The sequence below is a fragment of the Osmerus mordax genome, chromosome 14 (genome assembly GCF_038355195.1).
Source record: "Osmerus mordax isolate fOsmMor3 chromosome 14, fOsmMor3.pri, whole genome shotgun sequence".
Taxonomy (NCBI): Eukaryota; Metazoa; Chordata; class Actinopteri; order Osmeriformes; family Osmeridae; genus Osmerus; species Osmerus mordax.
Window position 1 is genome coordinate 1743408 of NC_090063.1, and position 22350 is coordinate 1765757.

General features: G+C 41.4%; 1 protein-coding gene across 2 annotated transcripts in view; it reads left to right on the forward strand.

Annotated features, from left to right (window-relative positions):
• Positions 1–15962, forward strand: part of mcc (MCC regulator of WNT signaling pathway) — a 348154-nt gene extending 332192 nt beyond the window's left edge. For both annotated transcript variants that reach the window (XM_067249821.1, XM_067249822.1), the window contains 3 exons: positions 9778–9869; positions 9993–10115; positions 14471–15962. In XM_067249821.1, the coding sequence (XP_067105922.1) occupies positions 9778–9869; positions 9993–10115; positions 14471–14651 (396 nt within the window). In that variant the 3' untranslated portion in view covers positions 14652–15962. The remainder of the gene's footprint in view (positions 1–9777; positions 9870–9992; positions 10116–14470) is intronic.
• Positions 15963–22350: the final 6388 nt, after the last annotated feature.

Genomic DNA, 22350 nt, shown 5'->3' on the forward strand with positions numbered 1-22350 from the left:
CCGACTCCGTCCGTCCGTCTGTCTGTAACAGAGTCGGAGAAGTATAATTTGGCCTTAAGTTGATCGTAGAATCCATCGTAGGACGAATCTTAGTTTTACAGGCCGTTCCCAAAGACATCGTAGCTTAAGTGTCTCTTGAAAATTCGTAGTTCTTGAAAGCGCATAGATTAGCCTACTCCTTACGAGCATGTTTGGGAAACGCATGTAAGAAATATCCATGGTTTCGTTTTTTGCTCGATTGTTGCTAGGATCCATCGTTATCGGGAGACGCAGCCCAACCCGGTCCGTGTACTTTGCGGCCAATGGATTTTCGTTTTGAAATAAGAACCAAAATCGGGAAACAAGCTGTTTCCTGAATCTGTGTATCATTCGTTCTTTCATTTTTCAATTGATAAAACAAAAATTATTAGTTTTTCCAATATTCAATTGAGAAACCAAAAACGAGAAACGAAAAACAATAGTTTTTCTTGTTATTCAATTTAAAAACCAAAATCGAAAAACCAAATCGAAAAACGGGGCACTGACCCAAAATGATTTTGAAATTTTGTTTTTGGTGACCCGAAAGTTGTTACTCATACGCCCGTTGGCTGCGCGCAGTTTGCAGTGTAACCAGTGCGAGAAACCATGGAAACGAACGGAGCGTCCACCAGAAAACACAAGGAAGAATGTAGATAGATAGATCCCAAACTTGAAATGGAATGTTTGCACTTTCAGTGTATATTTTGTTGTATGTATTGTACTTATGTTTTTCATGCCAACAATGTTAATAAAATGATCAAATGCATTCAGTGGCACTCATAATTTCTCTTATTTTCACCGAAAATTAGTGGAAATTCTGATTGTTACCCTAGCCACATTGGCTGGTGATCAAAAAAGTTAATTTAGAACCTTGATGACAACCGAAAAAATCGGCAGGACTTTCCAGGTTAGCCTATCTATATTCAGACATCCCAAGTCTCCCGGAAGGTCCAGGAGTCTCCCGCATTTCAATAGCGGCTCCCTGACAGCCGCAAATACTGTACAATCTCCCGAAAATCGGGGATTTTGTATTTCGAGCGAGCGAGAGACTGTGTAATGGTCATATCTGGTAGAGATAGGTGCATATCGCGCGTCCTGATTCCGTTTCCGGGGGGGGGGGTGGTACGTGCAGGTTGAGTGGTTACATCATGCGTCCGGATCGCGTCCGGGGGGGGGGGGCTACCTCCCGGAAATGAGTCTCTGCAAGTTGGATGTCTGTATATTTGCCTATAAACCCAGCGCTGCGCTAAGAGTCACTGTGAGTAACAGTGGTATGGTGTCGACACTGACCGCACTGGAACGTTACTTTGATGTAATTATGGATTTATTTCTAACTGGGAAGACGCATAAAGAGCTTTCCAAAACTCTGCAGCAGATGGGAATCATGCCAACAATGTTAATAAAATGATCAAATGCATTCAGTGGCACTCATAATTTCTCTCATTTTCGGTCAGCGCCCCGTTTTTCAATTTGGTTTTTCGATTTTGGTTTCTCAATTGAATAACAAGAAAAACAATCGTTTTTCGTTTCTCGTTTTACGTTTCTCAATTGAATAACGGAAAAATGAATAATTTGGGGGTTTTGGTTTATCAATTGAAAAATAAAAGAACGAATGATACACGGATTTTCCTGACTACCATTTAGAAATAGCCAGAAAGCAGCAGTTCTAAGACAGTACAATGGTGTCTGAGTGAGAAGGCTCTGCTCAACCTAGCTGAGCACTTCCTTTTATCCAGACAGATATCCTTGTTTCAGACAGATTTAGACAGTCACATATACAGTTTAAAAATTCAGGCCTAGCATAAACATGATGGGGCTTGAACACACATGCTTAACCACAAAGAGAGTAAATACCAAGAAATATAGCTGCAAGCAGCAATGAAGGGGCCAAGCAGCACAAAAGATGGAAATTCAGTAGCTAAAGCAGCAAAGCAAAACTAGTAAAAAAAATTGCATGATACTTCCTGGCAACACGGTCGCGCTACCCTGAAACGTTTTGATTACCTTCATGGCATTGTGCAAAAGACGTATACCGAGTTTTGTAATGATAAGCCAATGCGTTCAGTAAATATATAAATTGACGATAACATTCAAAATGTCCGGCTGGGTTAGCAACACGGCTGTTGTAACCAAAAATAGTCTTTGCCTATTTGACATGCCGCACTGCATGCTGGGTACCCAAGGGCACTGACGCTGATTATGTAGCTGTGCTCCGACTGCGTGATTTGAGTATTAGGGATCTGTGTTGCTCTCAGCATCCTCTGTTGCATCCTCTGTTACGCTCAGTTATGAAAAATGGAGCTTTTTCCATCAACACTTGATACAAACTTCAATTTTGACTGTGAAATCCAGTGGCAATACTTGAACTTGAATCCAAATGTGTTGGAGACCCATGCAAAGTCACTCAAAACACTGGTTCGATTCCAGGCTCTGGCAAGAGTATTTAGCTCTAAACTAGTCAATATACATATCTGACCAAAGACCAGCTCGACCTTTGCCTGTAATCAGTGATTCTGACTGTCAGAGACCGAGTGAAACTAGCTTGGCTAACGTAGGTCGCTTTCTCAGTCTCAGTCAATTACGAATGAAACAGGATTGCTTTGAAAAATCCTACTGGCTATCTTCAGCAGGCTCTTGTCTACAAAAAGCAGTCATCCCTGACGTGTTTGGAGTAGAATTGAGGGAAATACAGTCAATGCTACAGTCAGAGGCTGCCCAGCCCTTTTTCGGGCTGGAATTTACCGAACTGTAAATAAAATGGTGAACAAGACACAACCAAAACATGGCTGCCGCCTAAGTCTATGCGGTCCGAACTCACTCCAATTCCAAAGACTTTCACGACCCAAATCAAAATTCTGAGCCTACAGGTCTGTGGGGATTCGCTTTTTCTCCTAAATGCTGCCCTCCTCGACCTTTTTGGTGAAGAATTCGCTGAGATGCAAAATGATTCCTTAATTATAAACACAAAGGAAAAAAGATAACTACTTTTCGATTTCGGTTTTCCGTCACTTCAGACTCACGATCTAAAGGTCTAAAAGTGCTCAAACCTTCACCATAATTCAAAAGTAGTGTACTTTCACGAACCCAATCATTGTTTCTAGCTTAAAATGTGTAAAAATAGGTGACATGACTTACCGAACGTGGCTGCCTCCAACACGGCTATCACGCGATTCCAGTTGAAAACAACAATGGCCGCTGAAAAATAATTTATATTCGTAACGGCGAGCTGCGATTGGAAGCGAAATGAAACAGGAGCTAAAAACCGAGGGTGGGGCCTGGTCTGCACACAATTTCCAGAAAAGATGTGTTTGCGTCTTGCCAAGCTCGCGCGTGTGTCAAGTAGGGTGACCACCTGTCCCGCTTTGCACTGTATCGCATAGCATTTTCAATATGCGACGTGCGGGATAGGGGTGAAAATGCTGTGCGACACAACGCAAAGCGGGACAGGTGGTCGCCCTAGTGTCAAGGGACAGGATGAGTCTGAGAATTTGGAGCAATTCAATTGAATTCAATCATATATTGACATACCAAGGTGAAATAGTTTATGGTACTTCAGAGTGATGTCATTTTGAACCCTATTAGGTTTGAAAAACCATCAGTCAAAATTGTATTTGATTTATTGTTACAAAGATATTGAGGCAATGTGGACATTTACATAAATACACCCCTTTCAGCCATTTTGTGTTGCATATCTTATTCCATGTCACCCTATATAAAGACATGTATTCTACACAACTGTAACACATTTAAAGTTGATTGGATCTATGGTTCATGAGGAGAAGGGTTTTGAAGGTTGTACCAAATTTGGACAGTACAGCAAAATCTATCATGGCGGACCTTATGGGTTCTTGAGGCTTTTTTGTTCCCCATGAGAAATCTCAGGCATTTTGGAGTAATGGGGCTTTGGGGAAATCACGTAGACATTGGGCGTGGCTTATAGCACCACCTATCGGTGCACATGGGTCACTAGCCGTCTGGGAGTAGTGAGTGACCTGTTGTATCATGGGACCAAATTTGAAAAAATTGTGTAGAGGACTTTTTGAGCTATTGAGCCATTTAGCGGAGAAGAGGAAAAATAATAATAATAGGAATACTAACAAAAACAATAGGTTCCCTCCTACCGGAGGAACCCTAATAATAAAACTAACAATTCCAATAGGTTCCAATAGGTGCCTAATAATAATTATTGGTATCTCGAGCCACAGTCTTTGCGATATCTCGAGCCACAGTCTTTGTAGTTTCCCAATATAAATAAAAACGTAACTCGACAAAATACAAGCCGCAGTCTTTGCGGGATTCCAAAACACACAGGCCGCAGTCTTTGCGGTGTCTCAAGCCACAATCTTTGCGGTGTCTCGAGCCACAGTCTTTGTGGTTTTCAATATAAATAAAATGTAACTCAACAAAATTGCTCAGAAGATTGCATCATAACTCCATCGTCTAGATGTCTTCTTTGGACTAAGAATTATTTGGTGGTTAGGATGATTTCCACATCAAAAGTATACAATTATGGTCTGAGAGGGGTAGATCAGTTGTAACACACATTGAAATATTATTGATGATGTCCAGTTGTTATTACTAGATCTAGTGTGTTCCCGTGCCGGTGTGTCGGATCTGTTATGTGTTGAGTTAGATCGAAACTCTCGAGGAGATTTAAAAGCTCAATAGTTCTTGGGTCTGCTTTTTTATTTACTTGGATATTTAAGTCTCCGTTTAGAACTACTTAGTGATAATAGTTCAGACAATTTTTGTATGAATATTGGCGAGTGCTTGGGTGGCCGATATATAATAACAAAAAGTATTGATTCGGTTTTGAGCTCTGTAGCAAGATATTCAATTGATGTAAATTCACCTAGCTCAGTGATTTTGAACAACAGTTTAGATGAGAAAATAGCTGCGACTCCTCCACATCTTTTTTTTTCTTCCTAGAAACTTGGTGGAAGCTGTAATCAGGTGGACACACTCCTATTAATGTTGCTGTTGTCGTTTCATTGTTTAGCCAGGTTTCTGTTAGACAGATGCAGTCTTTTATTTTCTTTGACCAGATCATTAACTAGAAATGTTTTGTTATTTAGTGATCTAACATTTAGAAGGGCCAGTTTCATCTGTGGGATATCCATCCATCCATCATCTTCCGCTTATCTGGGGGTCGGGTCGCGGGGGCAGCAACCTAAGCAGGGACGCCCAGACTTCCCTCTCCCCGGCCACTTCCACCAGCAATTCCTGGGGGACCCTGAGGCGTTCCCAGGCCAGCCGAGAGACATAGTCCCTCCAGCGTGTCCTGGGTCTTCCCCGGGGCCTCTTCCCAGTGGGACGTGCCCAGAACACCTCACCAGGGAGGCGTCCAGGAGGCATCCTTATCAGATGCCCGAGCCACCTCAACTGGCCCCCTTATCTTTATTAAATAACGTTCATTTTTGGTGCAGTGTTTATTCGAGGGCGGCGTTTATTTGAGGGCGGTGTTTAATTAGTAAGGGGGTTTCGTGAATTGTAGCTGCAGTGCAGCCATAGACAACTTTGTTGCTGGCATTGTGACAAATGAATCATGCAGCTAAAAAAGCAGGTTTCATTTAGGCTACTACCGCTGACCTCCTTGTCTATTCTTTGTTTGTCTATAAGTGCGGCAACTCCCTTTCTCATTGGCTATCAATTAGGTGTGCTTTGGTAATACATGAGTCTCAAATACATGTGTTCTACATTGTGTAGAAATCTGAAGCAGCATGCCTAAACGTTCATACACATTAGCTTTCAAACAGAAAGCTGTGCAGAAAGTTATGTACATGTGTAATAAATACTGGGGTTGAAATTAACCAATTAAATAACCGGTTTCAGATTTTTTTGGTGCAGCGTTTATTCGAGGGCGGCGTTTATTCGAAGAAATACGGTAAGCCACAAGAGGGGTATCAAACGATGATTGTAAGTCCTGTAGAGCCATCTCGGTATCCAAACGATTGGAGTGGATAACGCTACAAGCACAAGGTGGTTTTCCCTACTTACAATGCGGATAGACAGTCACATGACCCCGAGTCTTCAGACAGGGACGTTGTTACTGACACAAAATGATAACTTCCAGTAAACTTGTTATATTAGGCAGTTTTCCCAAATAAATGCCAAGGTTATTTTTTGCCCCCGTTTTTTTGCAGATGGTACAATCTCAATTGCCATTCCAGCTAAAATACTGCCAGTGACAAGGTTTCTTTATTAATGAATGAATGCAATTTGAGTAAATGCTTGAATATCACTAGAAGGAAAAGCTCAAGGGAAAATGTAAGTTATATAGCTTAGGACTTTTTTTACACATGATTGCCCAATTTCTTTGTTTTGATACAAATGTTTAAACTATGTGAGGCTGCCACATTCCATCTTGCACTAAGGGAAATGAGAAGACAAACATTTCAATCTACACTTCACTCTTAGTATTTTGAAGTGTTAATGAGCAGCAACAAATGTATGCTTTTTAATCTATGCAATCTTCATAAATAATAAGTATGCATACTTATTTAAAATATACAGAAATATAATTTGTAAAATGTAAATACACCCATGAAAATCATCCAAATGTTTGATATTAGTTTAAACAATAGGTTTAGAGGTGCTTTAGTAAAACTAAACAAAAAAACTGCACCAGCTGCAACCGATGCAAGCACACCTCACAATTTCCCTAGTAACTGTACCCTCTCTAGATATATTTATGCAGTTTCACTGGGGTGATATATTTCGGCATCAAACAATAGTATTGCAATAAATTATGTTGCGAAGGACTGATGGTTTTGCCCCCTTAGGCTGTGCACGTGAACAGCCCCTTTCGCTGCTGTTGGGTCATGCCGTTAGTGCATGCACCCCTTATGGCTCCACTGATATAGCCAATCGGAGTGCAGTTTGGGGATGCTCGCGCTCATGATACCCAGTGGCGGGAATAGCGGAGTAGTGGACTGCCTTGTTTCTGGTGCGGACATTAGTTTATTGAGGAGAGTAAAAACATTTTGTATTGTGTGCGTTCATATACATGTAAGTATTTCTGATGCTTCTTGTTATGTCTAGTTATGTCATTATGAGTCTGTGTTTGTTAGATACGGTATTGTAGCAGTTAAATGTGTTTTCTGATGCCGGAGTGGTGGTTACTGTAGCAATGCTATGTAATCGTTGTTAGCCAGCAAGCGACATGTTTACTCGCGCTGTTTTAGCGGCTGGTATGTCTACGTGGAACAACAGACAGTATAGACAGTAGTGTCACTGCAGTAACGTTGTTACAAGAATGTTATAATAATATGGCTATTATTGATGTGAGGTATTCACTAGCAATATATGTTGAGATGCCTATTATTGTATTATGCTAATTATCCGTTGTATGCTGTTTCTTTACAGAACCACACACACACACACAAAACACACCCTTAAAGGCAAATCTAACCAACACCATTCCTCTCAACTTTACAATAAAAAAAAAACAAAGTTGGAACAGTACATCATCTCCGGCATTTTAATCAGATGCACCACAGTGGCTTCTAAGCATTACTGACCAGAGAACATAGTCTCCACAACACTTAAATAGTGTATTCACACACACACACTACTAGTCTGTACCTTCTTACATGCATTCAATCACCCACAGAGATATCCTCATTTAAATATTTCTGCCAAGACTCAAATAAAGAATCTTTGTCCTGATATCAATGTAGTATATTTGAGTGAAATTAAACCTCTGCTATAGGGATCTTTTATAAGTTATTTTTTTTAACAATTGATTCTCTGAATAACTTCCACCACAGCTGCGTAACTACAGATAACCATATAATACCTTTATCTCCCAGGACACTGCGTCTTGGATTAATATTGAGTCATATTCAGTTAAACCTAACTTTGAACTTCCATATGTATTCTGCAAAATTTAAGGACTTAAGAGATCCAGCTCTAACACTATTGTTGTGAACATGGTCAATGTATGGCATGATGTTCAGAGATTTCTGGGTATCTCATGCCCTCTGTCCTGCATATGTCCAATTTGGGGTAGGGCTTACACTACACCTGAGAGATGCAGGTTTACACGTTGGGCTGATTATGAAACTAAAGGATTTGTATATGGCTGGCAAGTTTGTTATTTGAGGAGTTGTCGGCAAACTATAATATCCTTAGGAAACATTTCTTCAAGTATCTTCACTTTGAGAAGCTTAATTTTTGTCTCCTAGAACCATCCCCTCAAATACTCTCTCACCTCATGAATCTCCTTTAAATTGATTAAATGTCCTTTAAACTCATATTTATTAAACAGTACAACCATTATACCAACACCATCTTTGACACACAAACATAAGACAATAAAAACCATCTGGCCATGAGTCAGATGGGATCAGAAGTAATGCACCCCCAAACAGCGTCTCACAAGTTCTGATCTCCATACAGCTCCATCTAGTATTCTAGAGTGGAACTGGATAATCCAGTAGATGGCTGATGGCCCTGAACTCCCAAGAACATCCTTCAACACACCATTTTATAGTACACAGTTCTCAAAAGTAATTGGTCCATCCACAATCACAATTCAGACATGCAGCTGTCCCATGACCCTTCTGCCATTGGCTCACTCCTTAAAACAATACAATCCTTCAGTACAATCAGAGTAGAACAATCATTATCTGTAGACCAACTGTCCCAAAACAGTCTTTGTTATCTTACATTCCATAGGATCACCCCTTCGCAGCTAAGATCACATCATTAAACTTCAGAGCGCTATACTACGAAGCGGGATTTAGGGTTAGCGAGGTAACTTCAAGTTTAAGGATTTTCAGTGTCACGACGGTGGTTCACTTCTTACCAGGATACAGGGCTGGACTGGGACCGAAAATCGGCCCTGGCATTTTTGGGTTAAGACGGCCTCAGTTTTCTCCCAACATTCCTTTCTTTTTTTGGAAGCAGCAACAGTGTTGCTATTCACTTGAATTATGCTCTTAAAATCTTTGTAAATGTTTAACATTCATGTTTGCTGTTCTTGTGTGAAGTACAGCGCTCTAGATTTGTCCATGTTTGTAATTGGTCATATTTTGCAAACAAGCCCCACTCAGTTGGGAAAACCTGGGTTGAGTTAAGGAGTTGATAACCACCGTCGTCATACTGCTTAGCTTGATTACGGTTGTTAGGCTTAGTGAAGCAAGATAACAAGAATTTATCCCGGGCGTGTTTAATCTGCTTCATAGAACAAGGCCCAGGATATTACCATCTCAAATGGTCAACTGTTCTTGTAGGGTCATTAACCCCCACTTCGCCTGGGACCATTTGCCTTGCTTTCTCACAGACAATTCAAGACATTCTAATCCAACATTAAAATGCAACTATCAGTATTTCAAACAGTTTTTCCTTTCATACAGCCAAATGGGTTAAGGACAGTAAAGTCATCCTCGATCACATGGTAAGTATATTATGGTTAGTTATATGAGTTACGCGATGGAGTTCAGTGGGATTCAGGAGCCCATTATCAACTCAATTACCTCAACTCTTATAAAGGGTTCCTATCACAACACCACATCTAAGCCTTGCGAGAAGAACTGACATCCCCCTAGTGACACAACAAGATGATGTTTGACACATCTCTACAGGGTAGTTTTATTCTCCCAAGAGAGGTTTGGATATGTACAATGTACAGGATTTCACATAGAAAAATGGCCATGAACGGTTGAGTTGAATATTGTCAGGGACTTCTGTGACTGTGAAGTGTGTTGACTGAAGTTTGTACAAACAATTTTTAAGTCTTTATTGTGTCTCTTGCAGGACTCTGGGGACTCTCCAACCATCAGTCTGTCTGACCTGAGGACTCTGAATGACAATGACGTGGCAGCAGAGCTTACCAATGCTCTGAGGCGGTAGGGTGTGTGTGTGTGTGCGTTTGTGCATGTGTTTTGTCATGGTATGCCATGTACCTACCCATGTTGTGTACAAACATTCCTTAATCAGAAACCCTTTGCGTGTGTGTATATTTGTGTTAGGGAGAAGAAGGTGAAGGGTCGTGTCCAGGAGCTTGTAGCAGCGTTGGAGCGTCTGACTAAGAGCAGTGAGGTTCGCCACCAGCAGAGCGCTGAGTTTGTCAATGACCTTAAACGTGCAAACAGGTAACCATAGAAACTGGCATTATTGGTTCTGAGGCCATGACAAAAATAGAAGTCTGCATTAGGGGTTGCAAATGAATTACAAATGTATTCCACGACTAACCTAACAACAAGTAGACACCCTATAGATGTTGTCCTTGCCCCTCCAATCATCGTCCAACAAAGAAAACACAACCAGGCAGAGAAACCGAGAAAAAGGAGGACATCACACAACAGACTCATTACGACAGCTTTAGTACAGTGATAATTGCAGAGAACTTACAGAATTAATGGTTATTTTGAGGTCCTCAAATTACATTACTATATCGTATTCATTAAGCAAATGCCTTTCTTAAAAGCAATGTACATAAAGTGAATGTAGAAAATAAAGCAGATGATCATGTATCAGACATACATAGTTCTAACTGTATTTTGATGATCAGAGTCAAGGAACCACGGTGGCGCTGAAGTTCAAAACACACCCACTAATATGAGTACATATATGAGTACATCCCCCAAATGAAAACACTCCCCGCAAATAGTAAACTCCATCCAAATAGGATGACTTTCTCACCCCCCAAATACAAAGACACGCTCCCCCAAATGGGAAACCAAATTACATTAACTCAAAACGGAAAGGGTAGGTACAACACTTTTGTCGCTGATTGGATGCACAGAAACTAACAGGAAATAAGAAATAGATCGACAGAAGTATGAAATGCGATAATGACAGTTACGTGCACCAGGACAATTGTTTGTCGAAGCATGTGGCAAGTACTTTTGCGAAAGTTAGATTGCGTGTGACATGTAAAAATCGATAGCCAAACAACTAGAATCAGAATTCGGTTTATTCACCATGTATGTTATACAAACACGGAATTTACTGTGGCAGGGAGGTGCAAACACTAAACATATAGCAATCTTAAATTAAGTAAAGGTACAGAAGTTTAACTATTCCTAAGAACTAAACAGTCTAAGAATAAAACAATTTAAATATAAAATATATATAAAAATAAGAATAAGAATGAGCAGCATGAGTGGTCAACATAGTGCAATCAGATACTGGGTTAAATAATGAATGAATGTCAGTGGGAGTCCTTGGCCTTGTTGAAGAGGCCAGTAGCAGATGGAAAGAAACTGTTCTTATGGCATGAGGTTTTGGTCCTGATGGACCGCAGCCTTCTGCCGGAGGGGAGTAGCTGGAATAGGGAGTGGCCAGGGTGGGAGGGGTCGGCCACAACTTCCTCGCTCACCTCAGTGTCCTCGAGGTGTGCAGGTCCTCGAGGGTAGGCAGATTGCAGCCGATCACCTTCTCAGCAGTGCGGATGATACGTTGCAGTCTGCTCTTGTCCTTGGCAGTGGCAGCAGCATACCAGATGGTGATGGAAGAGGTGAGGATGGACTCAATGATGGCTGTGTAGAAGTGCACCATCATTGTCTTTGGCAGGTTGAATTTCTTCAGCTGCCGTAGGAAGTACATCCTCTGTTGTGCTTTGACTACAGTCTGTACTTTGGATAAAAGCGTCTGCTAAATGAATAAATGTAAATGTATTTACCGTATTTTACGGAAAATAGGCCACATTTTCTATTTGCATCCCATCAGAATGGGAACTTTGTGTTTGTAAATTAGGCCACACTGGAATATAGGCCGAATGTTAATTTACCAAGAAACACTTTCACATTGGACTGCTTTGATAGCCATCTAACTAGACAACATTTACAATCAGGGTGAATTCCGGCTCACGAAAAAGAGCCGGAATGCCCATCACTAGTGAGGACTGTTCGAATGGCGATGTCAAGAAGAGAAGTGGGAAAATACAAGTTGTGAAAAGAGACTTATTGTCTACAAGACCATATACAATTGTATCTAAAACAAACCTACAAAGAGCTCGGTTACACTCCCGAAGGTGAATTAGCCAATGTCGTTAGCGATGCTAGCTAACGTTAGTTTGCTAGCTGTAGGCCTATATAATATTTCACTGGGTCTTGCAGCTGTTTAATTTACTTAAATGATTATGAAATATTATGTTCTACTAGCCATTTGCTTACTTTAGCAAGTCACTGTATTTCCAAGCCCTGATAGTGTAACTGAGACAACACAGTACATAATTCCTCTTTCAAGTAATAAGCCCCCGTTCAAGTGTTGAGCATTAAGTTAGCTGCACAGTCTGCAGTGATCTTGGGACAAAGCCACTTTTTGGTTCTAAAACCGGGCTATAAGCCACTTTGAAATATAAGCCGTACAACCACAAGAAAACTGTAAAATCCGGGTACAGGCCACGGCTTTATTTCTGAAAAATACAGTGTAGCCGGGTATACACGTTTAAGATTGGCAATACTTAATTTATAATAAAGTATATAGTTCTTGGGGGCACCACCTCATATTTGTTAAGAGACTGAGGAAACCTTATTTAACCTTATAGAATAATAGCCTTTGTAATAATCAGTCTAATCTTAAGTAGTGAATTCTATGAAAGTAGAGCAGATCAGATAATTTGAGAGATACGTGAGTATTATACACAAGGATTTATTTAGGAAAATGTAATTATAATGAACAAATACCAGATAAGTTATGGATTTACATTTAGTAGACGCTCTTATCCAGAGAGACTTACAGTAAGCACAGGGACATTCCCCCCGAGGCAAGTAGGGTGAAGTGCCTTGCCCAAGGAAACACGTCTTTTGACACGGCCGGGAATCGAACCAGCGACCTTCTGATTACTAGCCCAATTCTCTAACCGCTCAGCCACCTGACTCCCGGGTTAGTTTGGCTAAAGCAGTACAGTACTCCTAGATTCTAATGAGAGCGAGCTACACAATGGCTGTGTAGAGCGCGTGGGGAGGGGAAAGGGAGTGAGAAAGATGTAGAGAGGAAGAGGTAGGCCTCTATAGCAACAATGGACGATCAATGGTAACTGACCTAACGATGGTTAGGTTAAATCATTTGTAAAATACAATCAAACATCAACAATCCGCTTTCTATTAAATAGAAAGCAGAATCTCTCTTCAAAGTTCTGGGCGCTCCGTGAAAGTGCAGGTTTAGAGGAATAGGTAGAAATGACGCGTTCACTTCAGTTTAATCCTACGAACAAGCGGGGGTGATTGTAGGTTTGGGGGTTTTATACTCCAAAGAACAGGGGGGACTCTTTCATTGGTCAGTTACTCCCCACCTGGGCGTCATCCTGAGATTTGCCTAGAGGTGTGAAGTGGCTGCTAGCTTTGAGTTCCGTTATTTCAAATGTCCATGGAATGCTTAAACTTCAGAATTTAACAATACAACTTTCATAAATGGTTTTGTTAGTATGACACAATTATTTTGGATCTAACATTGACTAACGTAACTCTTCCTGAAGGGAAGTTATAATCAAACATCAATTAAACAACGAAAAGCACACATTATAACACATCAACTACTGTCATTGAAATAGTGTCCATGAGCCATGTAGTCCTTTATAAATATGTTTGTAAATCCACAAAAGAAAGTTCTTCCTTAGAAATCCTTGGTCTGATACTATGAGGCTGTGTGGCCTCTGTTCTTGATCCCATGCTGGGCCAGAGGCTTTGAAGCTCTTGCTCTGGGAGATAAGGACAAAAGGGGGAAGACCCTTTCCTTGTCGGGGGTAGGAGAAAGGTGTGATGATACCGTGCTTTGTCTGTTGGCTGTGCTACAACAGTACTAGCCACATTGCAAAGTAACCACAATTCAGCTGTCAGACACAGTGAGCAAAAAAATACTACAGTCGAACAATAACATCTTGGTTACAGTAGGGCAGTGGTCTTCACTATTTTTTTCATGAGAGCCACAATGATAGGACAAAGTCCCACTTTTTAGCAGGAGTTGACTCTCCACAAAACCCGTCAATGAGTAACACTGCAGTAGGGCAGACTACACTGCAGCAAGACTTCCGCAGGTGCATTCTCTTGCCAGACAGTGGAGCAACAAAACGTGCAGAGAAAGGAAACATTTTTTAGGCATCACAGGAAGTAATGAACTGCTATGTGCTGCGTTCACTGTCCTGAGGCCAATACATAACAAATAAAACTATCCATTGAGAAACAATAGTAATTGATTACGGGTATTCTTTTTTTTGGATAATATGTATTATGATACAGTACTGCCCTCTAGGGGGTAATAACATTTGAAAACAACATAATTACATTACCTTCCCCAAATTAAACTAACTGAATTGAAATAACTAATTTACAACAGTAGTTGAAAGTTTGACATTATCTTACTTAGCCAAGCTGCCAACATTCTTCACTCTTTTTATTCCCTCCCTCCGTATTTTCTTGGCTCCTCTCCCTATACACCTACTTTCTATATTTCTTTTTCTTACTCTCTGACTCATTGTCCCACTCTAAACCCATTTTCTCCTCAGTAACCTGGTGGCGGCTTATGAGAAGGCTAAGAAAAAGCACCAGAACAAGCTGAAGAAGATGGAGGCTCAAATGATGGCCATGGTGGAACGTCACGAGACCCAGGTCCGCATGCTGAAGCAAAGAATTGCCCTCCTGGAGGAGGAGAACTCCCGGCCGCACACTAATGAGACCTCCCTATGAGAACCAGTTAAGAGGAGAACATTCTTATGTAGCTTTGAGAACCTCCAATACAAGAACTCACAATGTTCTCAAAACAATATAACATTGCTACAAGAGGCCGTGCTGGAAGAAGTGGCTGTTAGAGCTTGCTTAGAATGAACTTGGCCTCATACCAAAAAGACACAGCCAGGACTAGGAAATCAGTTGAGAGAACAACCGTAACAACTTAAAGACCATATTTTGAGAATTCCGAGTGGTCACAAACCCATTAGTGGTGTTCTACAAATTGAGTTCTCACGAATGTCACTTGCCAACAAGAACCAGAGAACCACAAACTAGTTGGAAATACTAGTTGACACGGTGTGCGAATTACAGGGGGGTTTGGGGGGGTCTGACAAGGCTCGGACCCCCCCAAAAGAGGTAAAAACCACAGGTCGGGGGGGTCGATACATTTATATGTTGTTCTTACCTTTAATCGTAAATATCACAATATAGTTACCATATTCATTCAATAATAGGTTGGCGATACACAGAAATGTTGACTTTATGGCAGGGAATATTACACTGACTGCCATAGTCAAAATTCACTCAATAAACACAGTGCATTTGGCACATGGTTAACCACCAACTTAAAAGATATCTATCGCTAGCTCTAAATCAAGCAAGATAGCTTCATTTGTCTGTCTCATTGCTTGTCAGAATCTGGAGAGCTTTCCGACAACCGTATTTTGTGATGAACAGTCAAATATACTCCTCCCTACTCCACCCAAATTTTGTAAAGATCAACTTTTTTATTTCAGAAAGACAATAGTGTTTGTAGTTTTAGTAGTGCATTCGTGTGTGCCATTGTCGTACTTAGTTGGGGGGGACCTGCCGCAACTCGCATTGATAGAGGTCCCAAAACATAACATTGGAACCATACATATTAGAATTTTTGATTATTACCATATATATAAAAAATAACCTTTTCTTTGGAGAGCCCTTGCTATAGCTACTTACAAAAGCTTCAAAGCAATCAATTTCATTGTGAGAACCCTTGCAGTGCTTTGGAACCTTCTACCCAATGACATCTCACGGTGAGCAGTGGGAGACGATTTCACTGTTCTGTCAGAGGACTAATAACAAACCAGAAACTGCTTCTCCCACCAATTAAGAGACAACCTTGAAGTTCTAGTGGGCACATTCACTTGTGTGGGAACTCTTGAGTTAACTGGTTCACCTTTTGAAAAAGTGGCAGTCTTAAGTTGACGTTTGAAGTTACGACATGACTGACATCTGTCAACCATTGAAGGAGAAGGTCACATGGACTTGTATCTATAAATAACTTAATAATTAATAAAACATACATAATTGTATTTTTATTTTTTAGCACTATACAGGGCTATAGCATAGCATTAACCGAGTATCCAGTTTTTATAACCACGTCTCATTTGATTCCCAGTAAGAGTTTTTTGTTGTTGCTAGGATTGGACTGTAAATTATTTTTTAAAGCAATTATCTGTAATTTTGTAACAGCCATTTAGAAATCATTAGCCATAAGGAGTGCTATTATTTAAACTCTAAATGTTAGGCTAAAATGAAAAGCCTGACTCATCAAACACAACAGTGTACACTTTGCCATAATGCAAACCATTAACAAACCTATTGATCCTGTTTAATTAAATATGGTCTCCAGGTTTTGAAGATAATACATTTTTATATTTGAATGATACAATACAATAGATTTAATAGAACATAATACACTGTGCTCTCTTACATTTTCTGACTTGCTGTGAGTACTCCGTTTTCATATCATCCTTAGTCAGAAGATATAATAGTCTTTGTGGTTACATGTGTGTGAGCAGCAATTTTTGTGCCAGATATGTTATGCCCTTAATGTAACCAATTTTCTAATCTGCTTTTAGCACACAGACAGACACACCTTTATTGCAAACACACACTCACCATCATAAAATGCTTTCTGAGATCTGAGACATGCAAACATACACTTCACCTATAGCACTTTTCACACACCTGGCTCAATTCATTGCCTTTTTGAGGACATCTGCACTCTTTCACACTCATTGTCCTTAACAAGTGGCATTCAATAGGGCTAAATCAAGCTTTATCAGGCTTGATTCATTGTCACATAAAACTGGATTATTTCATTAAAAAGTTTGATCACAAGAAGGTCTTGTTATGTTTCATTGTGGTCTCAAGTAGTGTTGTTTTTGGCGGCCTGTTTCAATTTTAGTTTTAGTCTTTGTGTCAAGCTGTCATTTTAGTTTTTATTAGTTTTAGTCATGTTCATACTCTTCTTTGTCTAGTCTAAGTTTCAGTCGACTAAAAGTCTGAGCATTTTAGTCTTATTTTAGTCAGACTTATCCATGACTATTTTAGTTTTAGTCGACGACAACTGATGATATTTAGTCTAGATTAAGTGAATGAAAATGTTATTTTAGTCTCTTTTTAATCAAAACAGAAGTAGTCTAAGCAGTAATCTCGGGTGTCACGGCCACAGCCGTGCCCCCCTTGTTTTTGGTTTTGCCCTGCCCTAGTGTTTCCCTGTCATTGTCTTCACCTGTGTCTCGTTCTCGTTAGCGTCATTGTGTCCACCTGTGTGTCGTTTGGTTCTGTGTATTTAGGTTTCTGTTTTGTGTCCAGTCTTTGTCTTGTCCTACTACTACTTGTCCCTGTGAGTACCCTATCTGTTCCCCGTTTTGAGAATTAAACCCTTTGTTCTACCATGCCTCGCATCTCTCGTGCATTTGGGTCCTACCCCTCCTCACACCCTGACAGAAGGACAAGACCACCAATGGACCCAGCAGAGAGATTACTCAACCCTTTCCTAGGGACCCGCCTAGCCTTGGGTGGACCCCGAAGCCTGCAAAGGAAAACCAAGACCTGGCTCCTACCCCGGCTCCAGCCCGAACCCAGACTCCAGCCTCGGTCCTGCCCTGGGCCCCTGCCTCGATCCTGCCCTGTGCCCCTGCCTCATCCTGAGGTTGTGCCGCCCAGCACCCAGAGCACCGAGGCTGTTCCTGCCGGGGAGTCTCTTCCGCCTGTCCCTTCCTGCCCTGTACCCCAGCCTCGTTCCTGCCCTGTGCCCCAGCCTCGTTCCTGCCCTGTGCCCCGGCCTCGTTCCTTCCCTGTGCCCCGGCCTCGTTCCTTCCCTGTGCCCCGGCCTCCGCCTCCTCCGCCCGAGGACTCCTGGCCTCCGCCTCCTCCGCCCGAGGACTCCTGGCCTCCGCCTCCTCCGCCCGAGGACTCCTGGCCGCAGCCTCCTCCGCCCGAGGACTCCTGGCCGCAGCCTCCTCCGCCCGAGGACTCCTGGCCGCAGCCTCCTCCGCCCGAGGACTCCTGGCCGCAGCCTGCGTCCGCGCTCCCAGGCGCCTCCTCGTCCGCGCTCCCAGGCGCCTCCTCGTCCCCAGTGCCCGTCCTGCCCCCGGGTGGTTCCCCGGACCTGCTCCGGCCTCCGGGCCGCCCCCCGGACCTGCCCCGACCCTCTGCCCTGCCTCCGGGCCGACCTCCAGACCTGCCCCGACCCTCTGCCCTGCCTCCGGGTCGACCCCGCCCCGATATCACGGCCACAGCCGTGCCCCCCTTGTTTTTGGTTTTGCCCTGCCATAGTGTTTCCCTGTCATTGTCTTCACCTGTGTCTCGTTCTCGTTAGCGTCATTGTGTCCACCTGTGTGTCGTTTGGTTCTGTGTATTTAGGTTTCTGTTTTGTGTCCAGTCTTTGTCTTGTCCTACTACTACCTGTCCCTGTGAGTACCCTATCTGTTCCCCGTTTTGAGAATTAAACCCTTTGTTCTACCATGCCTCGCATCTCTCGTGCATTTGGGTCTTACCCCTCCACTCAGCGTGACATCGGGAGGCATTTGAATGCCAAAACCATTTGTTTAAATGTATGTATACACTCTCTCATACAAACAAATACACACACACACACACTAGTCACACATGTGAACCCACTTTACACTCACAAACAAACACGCGCTAGTCACACACGTTTGTCTCAGTTTTCAGCTCCAGTGGCTAACGTTTATAGCTAATGTTAACATGAGACACATTAACCACAGCCTCATGAGTTGGATAATAATAATAACGTAAGTAAACGAGACAAAATAACGTAACATTTCGTCTCGTTTTTAGTTTGTAAACCATTTAGTCTCGTTTTTATTCGTCAACAATATTGCATTATACATTTAATTGTAGTCATTGTCACATGACCAGCATTTACGTTGCGTCTTGTTTTTGTCACGTGATAAAGGTTCGTTGACGACAATATTTGGTCATAATTTTCGTTGACAAAAGCAACACTAGTCTCAAGTCAATGCAGTTAAAGGCCCCCTGGCATGCGAAAAACATCTTAATAGTAATACAATCATCTTATTAGTGTATATTTATAACAGAAGTCCATCCAGGTAGTCATTGATGCTGATTTGTAACATCATAAAACTGTGGACAAATGCTTGTGGAATTCTCAGAATATCCACATAACTAAATGTTTTTTTAACCATCCACCATGTGGTGTGGCAACTATATGATGGCATGTTAATCAACTATTTACGTATATCATTTGGTAAAGGTAAATTACCTCAGAAGTACATACGTTATACAAGAGTGCATACGTTACTTCCACACACCAACACATTGAATGTTTCATTAAGATTTACAGTTTCTATTCCACATCCTTTCCTTGCATAAATGATCATGTGACTATGGTTATGAGATGGGTCCACAATGTGTATGTAGTCCACTCTGAATGCGGCCTGTGTTACAGCCTACTGTGCTTATACAATCATACCCATGATTCTTGTCAATCACATTGGAAATATGGAAAGTTCAGAATGTTTCAATATTAGCTAACATTGGATCCCATTTCAACATTGTTTGTCAGACTCATTCTTAAATGTTCCACATGGACCTGATGGTCTCATACAGTGCATCCGGAAAGTATTCACAGCACTTAACTTTTTCAAAATGTTATGTTACAGCCTTATTCAAAGATGGTTTCAATTTATTTTTTCACTAAAGATTCTACAAACAATACCCCAAAATGACAAAGTGAAAAAAGTGATTGTTAAAAAGTTGTATTAGATTTGCAAAAATGTAAACAAAAATATAACATTGACATAAGTATTCACAGCCTTTGCTAAATATTTTGTTGAAGCACCTTCCCACGTCGGAGGGGACGTTATTGGGACTTGGCATAACGTTCCCTAAAAGTTATCTAAACGTCCAGAACCTTTACAGAACATTTGGGACGTTTTTTTAAAACATTCTCATTTGGTTCTGAAAGTACTTTTTTGAAAGTGTCCTGTATGACTTTATAGAGATGTTCCATTTTCGTTATTTCGTGGTCACACTGCAACATTACAAATATGACATTTGGGACTTTTAAAGAACGTCCCTGTATAGTTCCCTGATAGTAACATTGGGACGTTCTGTGTATGACATTGGGGAAACGTTGTTTTGGTTATTTTATGGTCACATACAACATTTGCTATATTCACGTGCGTCGTACAATTTTAAACCAAAACGAGGCTAGTACGAGATTGGACGGAAGATCTTGGTTGCTTTTTTATGGTAAGATGTGAAAGCTTACGGTAAATAGGTATATAATATATAGACTTATAACCTGTGTCAACAGAACATTTTCCTTAACCCTCATTGTGTGCTACACTTTGTATTGTAAGACAATGTCAATGGGTTACACACTCATAGGCCTACCTGCATTCATAGCCTTCACTCTGATATACACAAGGCCAATTATGCACCAATCTACCCCATAATCCAACATCAGAAACCATGGTTGGCAAACTCTGTGCAGCCACATGTGGGTGGTTAAACAATAACACACAATTAGCACCACAATGTGTGATTAACAAGTCAGTTTATGAAAGGTATAATGGCTAAAGGCCGATATATGCTTCTGCGTTTTTTCCAAAAATGGACACATGGGAACGCCCTCGTCTCCGTGGAACGCCCTCTACGAGCTCTCCGTCAGCCCTCGGAGAGCCCCGGAGAGCTCGACGTGCACCTCCTGAATTTTCTAATTATCCGTCGTAATTTCGGAGAGCTACGGAGACCCCCTTGGCTGTGATTGGTCAGTATTAAGAACCGCTTGCATCAGGGGCGGGGGCGCCGGGATAAACAGGACGAACAGAATCCTTTGACCGCCATTGCTGTAAGTTTTCAAAATTCATATTTCAGCTAAACAGTACATGTAAATCAGCATCTGAATTAAAATGTGACGAGAAATGGGCAGTGTAGTTGCTGAAAATGTGCGTATTTTATTGATGAAACGGCTCATTTGTAAATTTGCTCCGACTTCTCGATAACCTAGGTAAATAAACACTCCACGACGACTTACAAAAAAACGTTGCGCCACCTACTCTTCTGGCGGTGAATTGTTTTCAGCACCCACAGCCTACGGAGAACCATAAACTAAGTCTATCCGTCCGTATCCGTGCGCCCGCCCATCCGTAAATGGAGACGCAGAAGCATATTTCGGCCTTTAGCCTAAAACTTAGCCTCTGAGGGGCTGCTATATGGACTTAAAAACAGTCTATGCCTAGTGATGAATAAAGTGTTTTGTCCGTCTCTTCATAAACGGAGTGTCTAAGTTCAGTTGAGTTCTGGATTTTAATACGTATTTATCAATCTGCAGATTGGGAGAGAAAACCAGACCTCTGACAATAAATGACAACACAACACCAGGCTTAGGTCTCAATCATGTCTCTCTCCCGTCTGTAAGCCGGAGGACCATCTTTTATAGGGCACAAGAATGTAAACATAGATAGTGACAGTCAGGCAGTAATGACGTTACAACAGTCTCAGAGAAAGAGATTCACTGCTCCCAACACATGACAACTCTCAGACTCAAGAGTTCATAGTTGGAGCTCTCCTTGTAGTCATGACAAGGGACAGTTAGCCAGTACTTTCTCGAACATCTGTTAACCCTGACACAGACACAATATACTCTTATTAATAGCTAGCTTACATGAGAACGTACTAACTAGTATCCAATGACTAGTTATATTGAATAATGAATAATGTAAGCACACAGGAAATCCCAATTTCTTCCACACTAGTAAACTAGCTGACGCGCTCTCTTCTACCTTACACCGCTCCGTAGCTGGCTGTTGAAATCACAGACTCCAATAGTCATCGTTGTGTTTTGATGGCCATTTATTGATCACATTGTTCTTCCACTTTGTGGCTCCCGTTTAATAAAGAGCAGCAACTGAATTGTAAAATCAGCTGGTATAGTGGTTGTTTGAATGAAAACCCACACCCTCTTGGCACTTGATTGCAGTACACATATTGACAAATGAGTAGAGACACAACAGTTTGAGAAAAGATGAAAATGTTTGTGGAATGGAGAATGATTGTTATAGCAGAAGGTAAGAAGAAGCACACAGAAGTCCCCAACACTGTTAATGATGTGCAGCAGATCACCAGGAAGAATCTTCAACGCTCTGCTCACTGGAAAATAAAAGTAGTAAGTAAGATGCTTGTACAGAAACAGCCAAGAACATTAAACTCATCTTGCTACAGAACCATGTTAAAGATCTGCTCATTACATGCAAAATAAGAGTCACCATCACCATCAACCCACTGGCAATCATAACATTAGACGAGGAGGAGTAATCCAACAGGCCTACTTTAGTAATTAATGAGGTGTTTAGTTGGTTTAATAGCCGAATCAGTAACAGCTAGCTCATGACTTGAA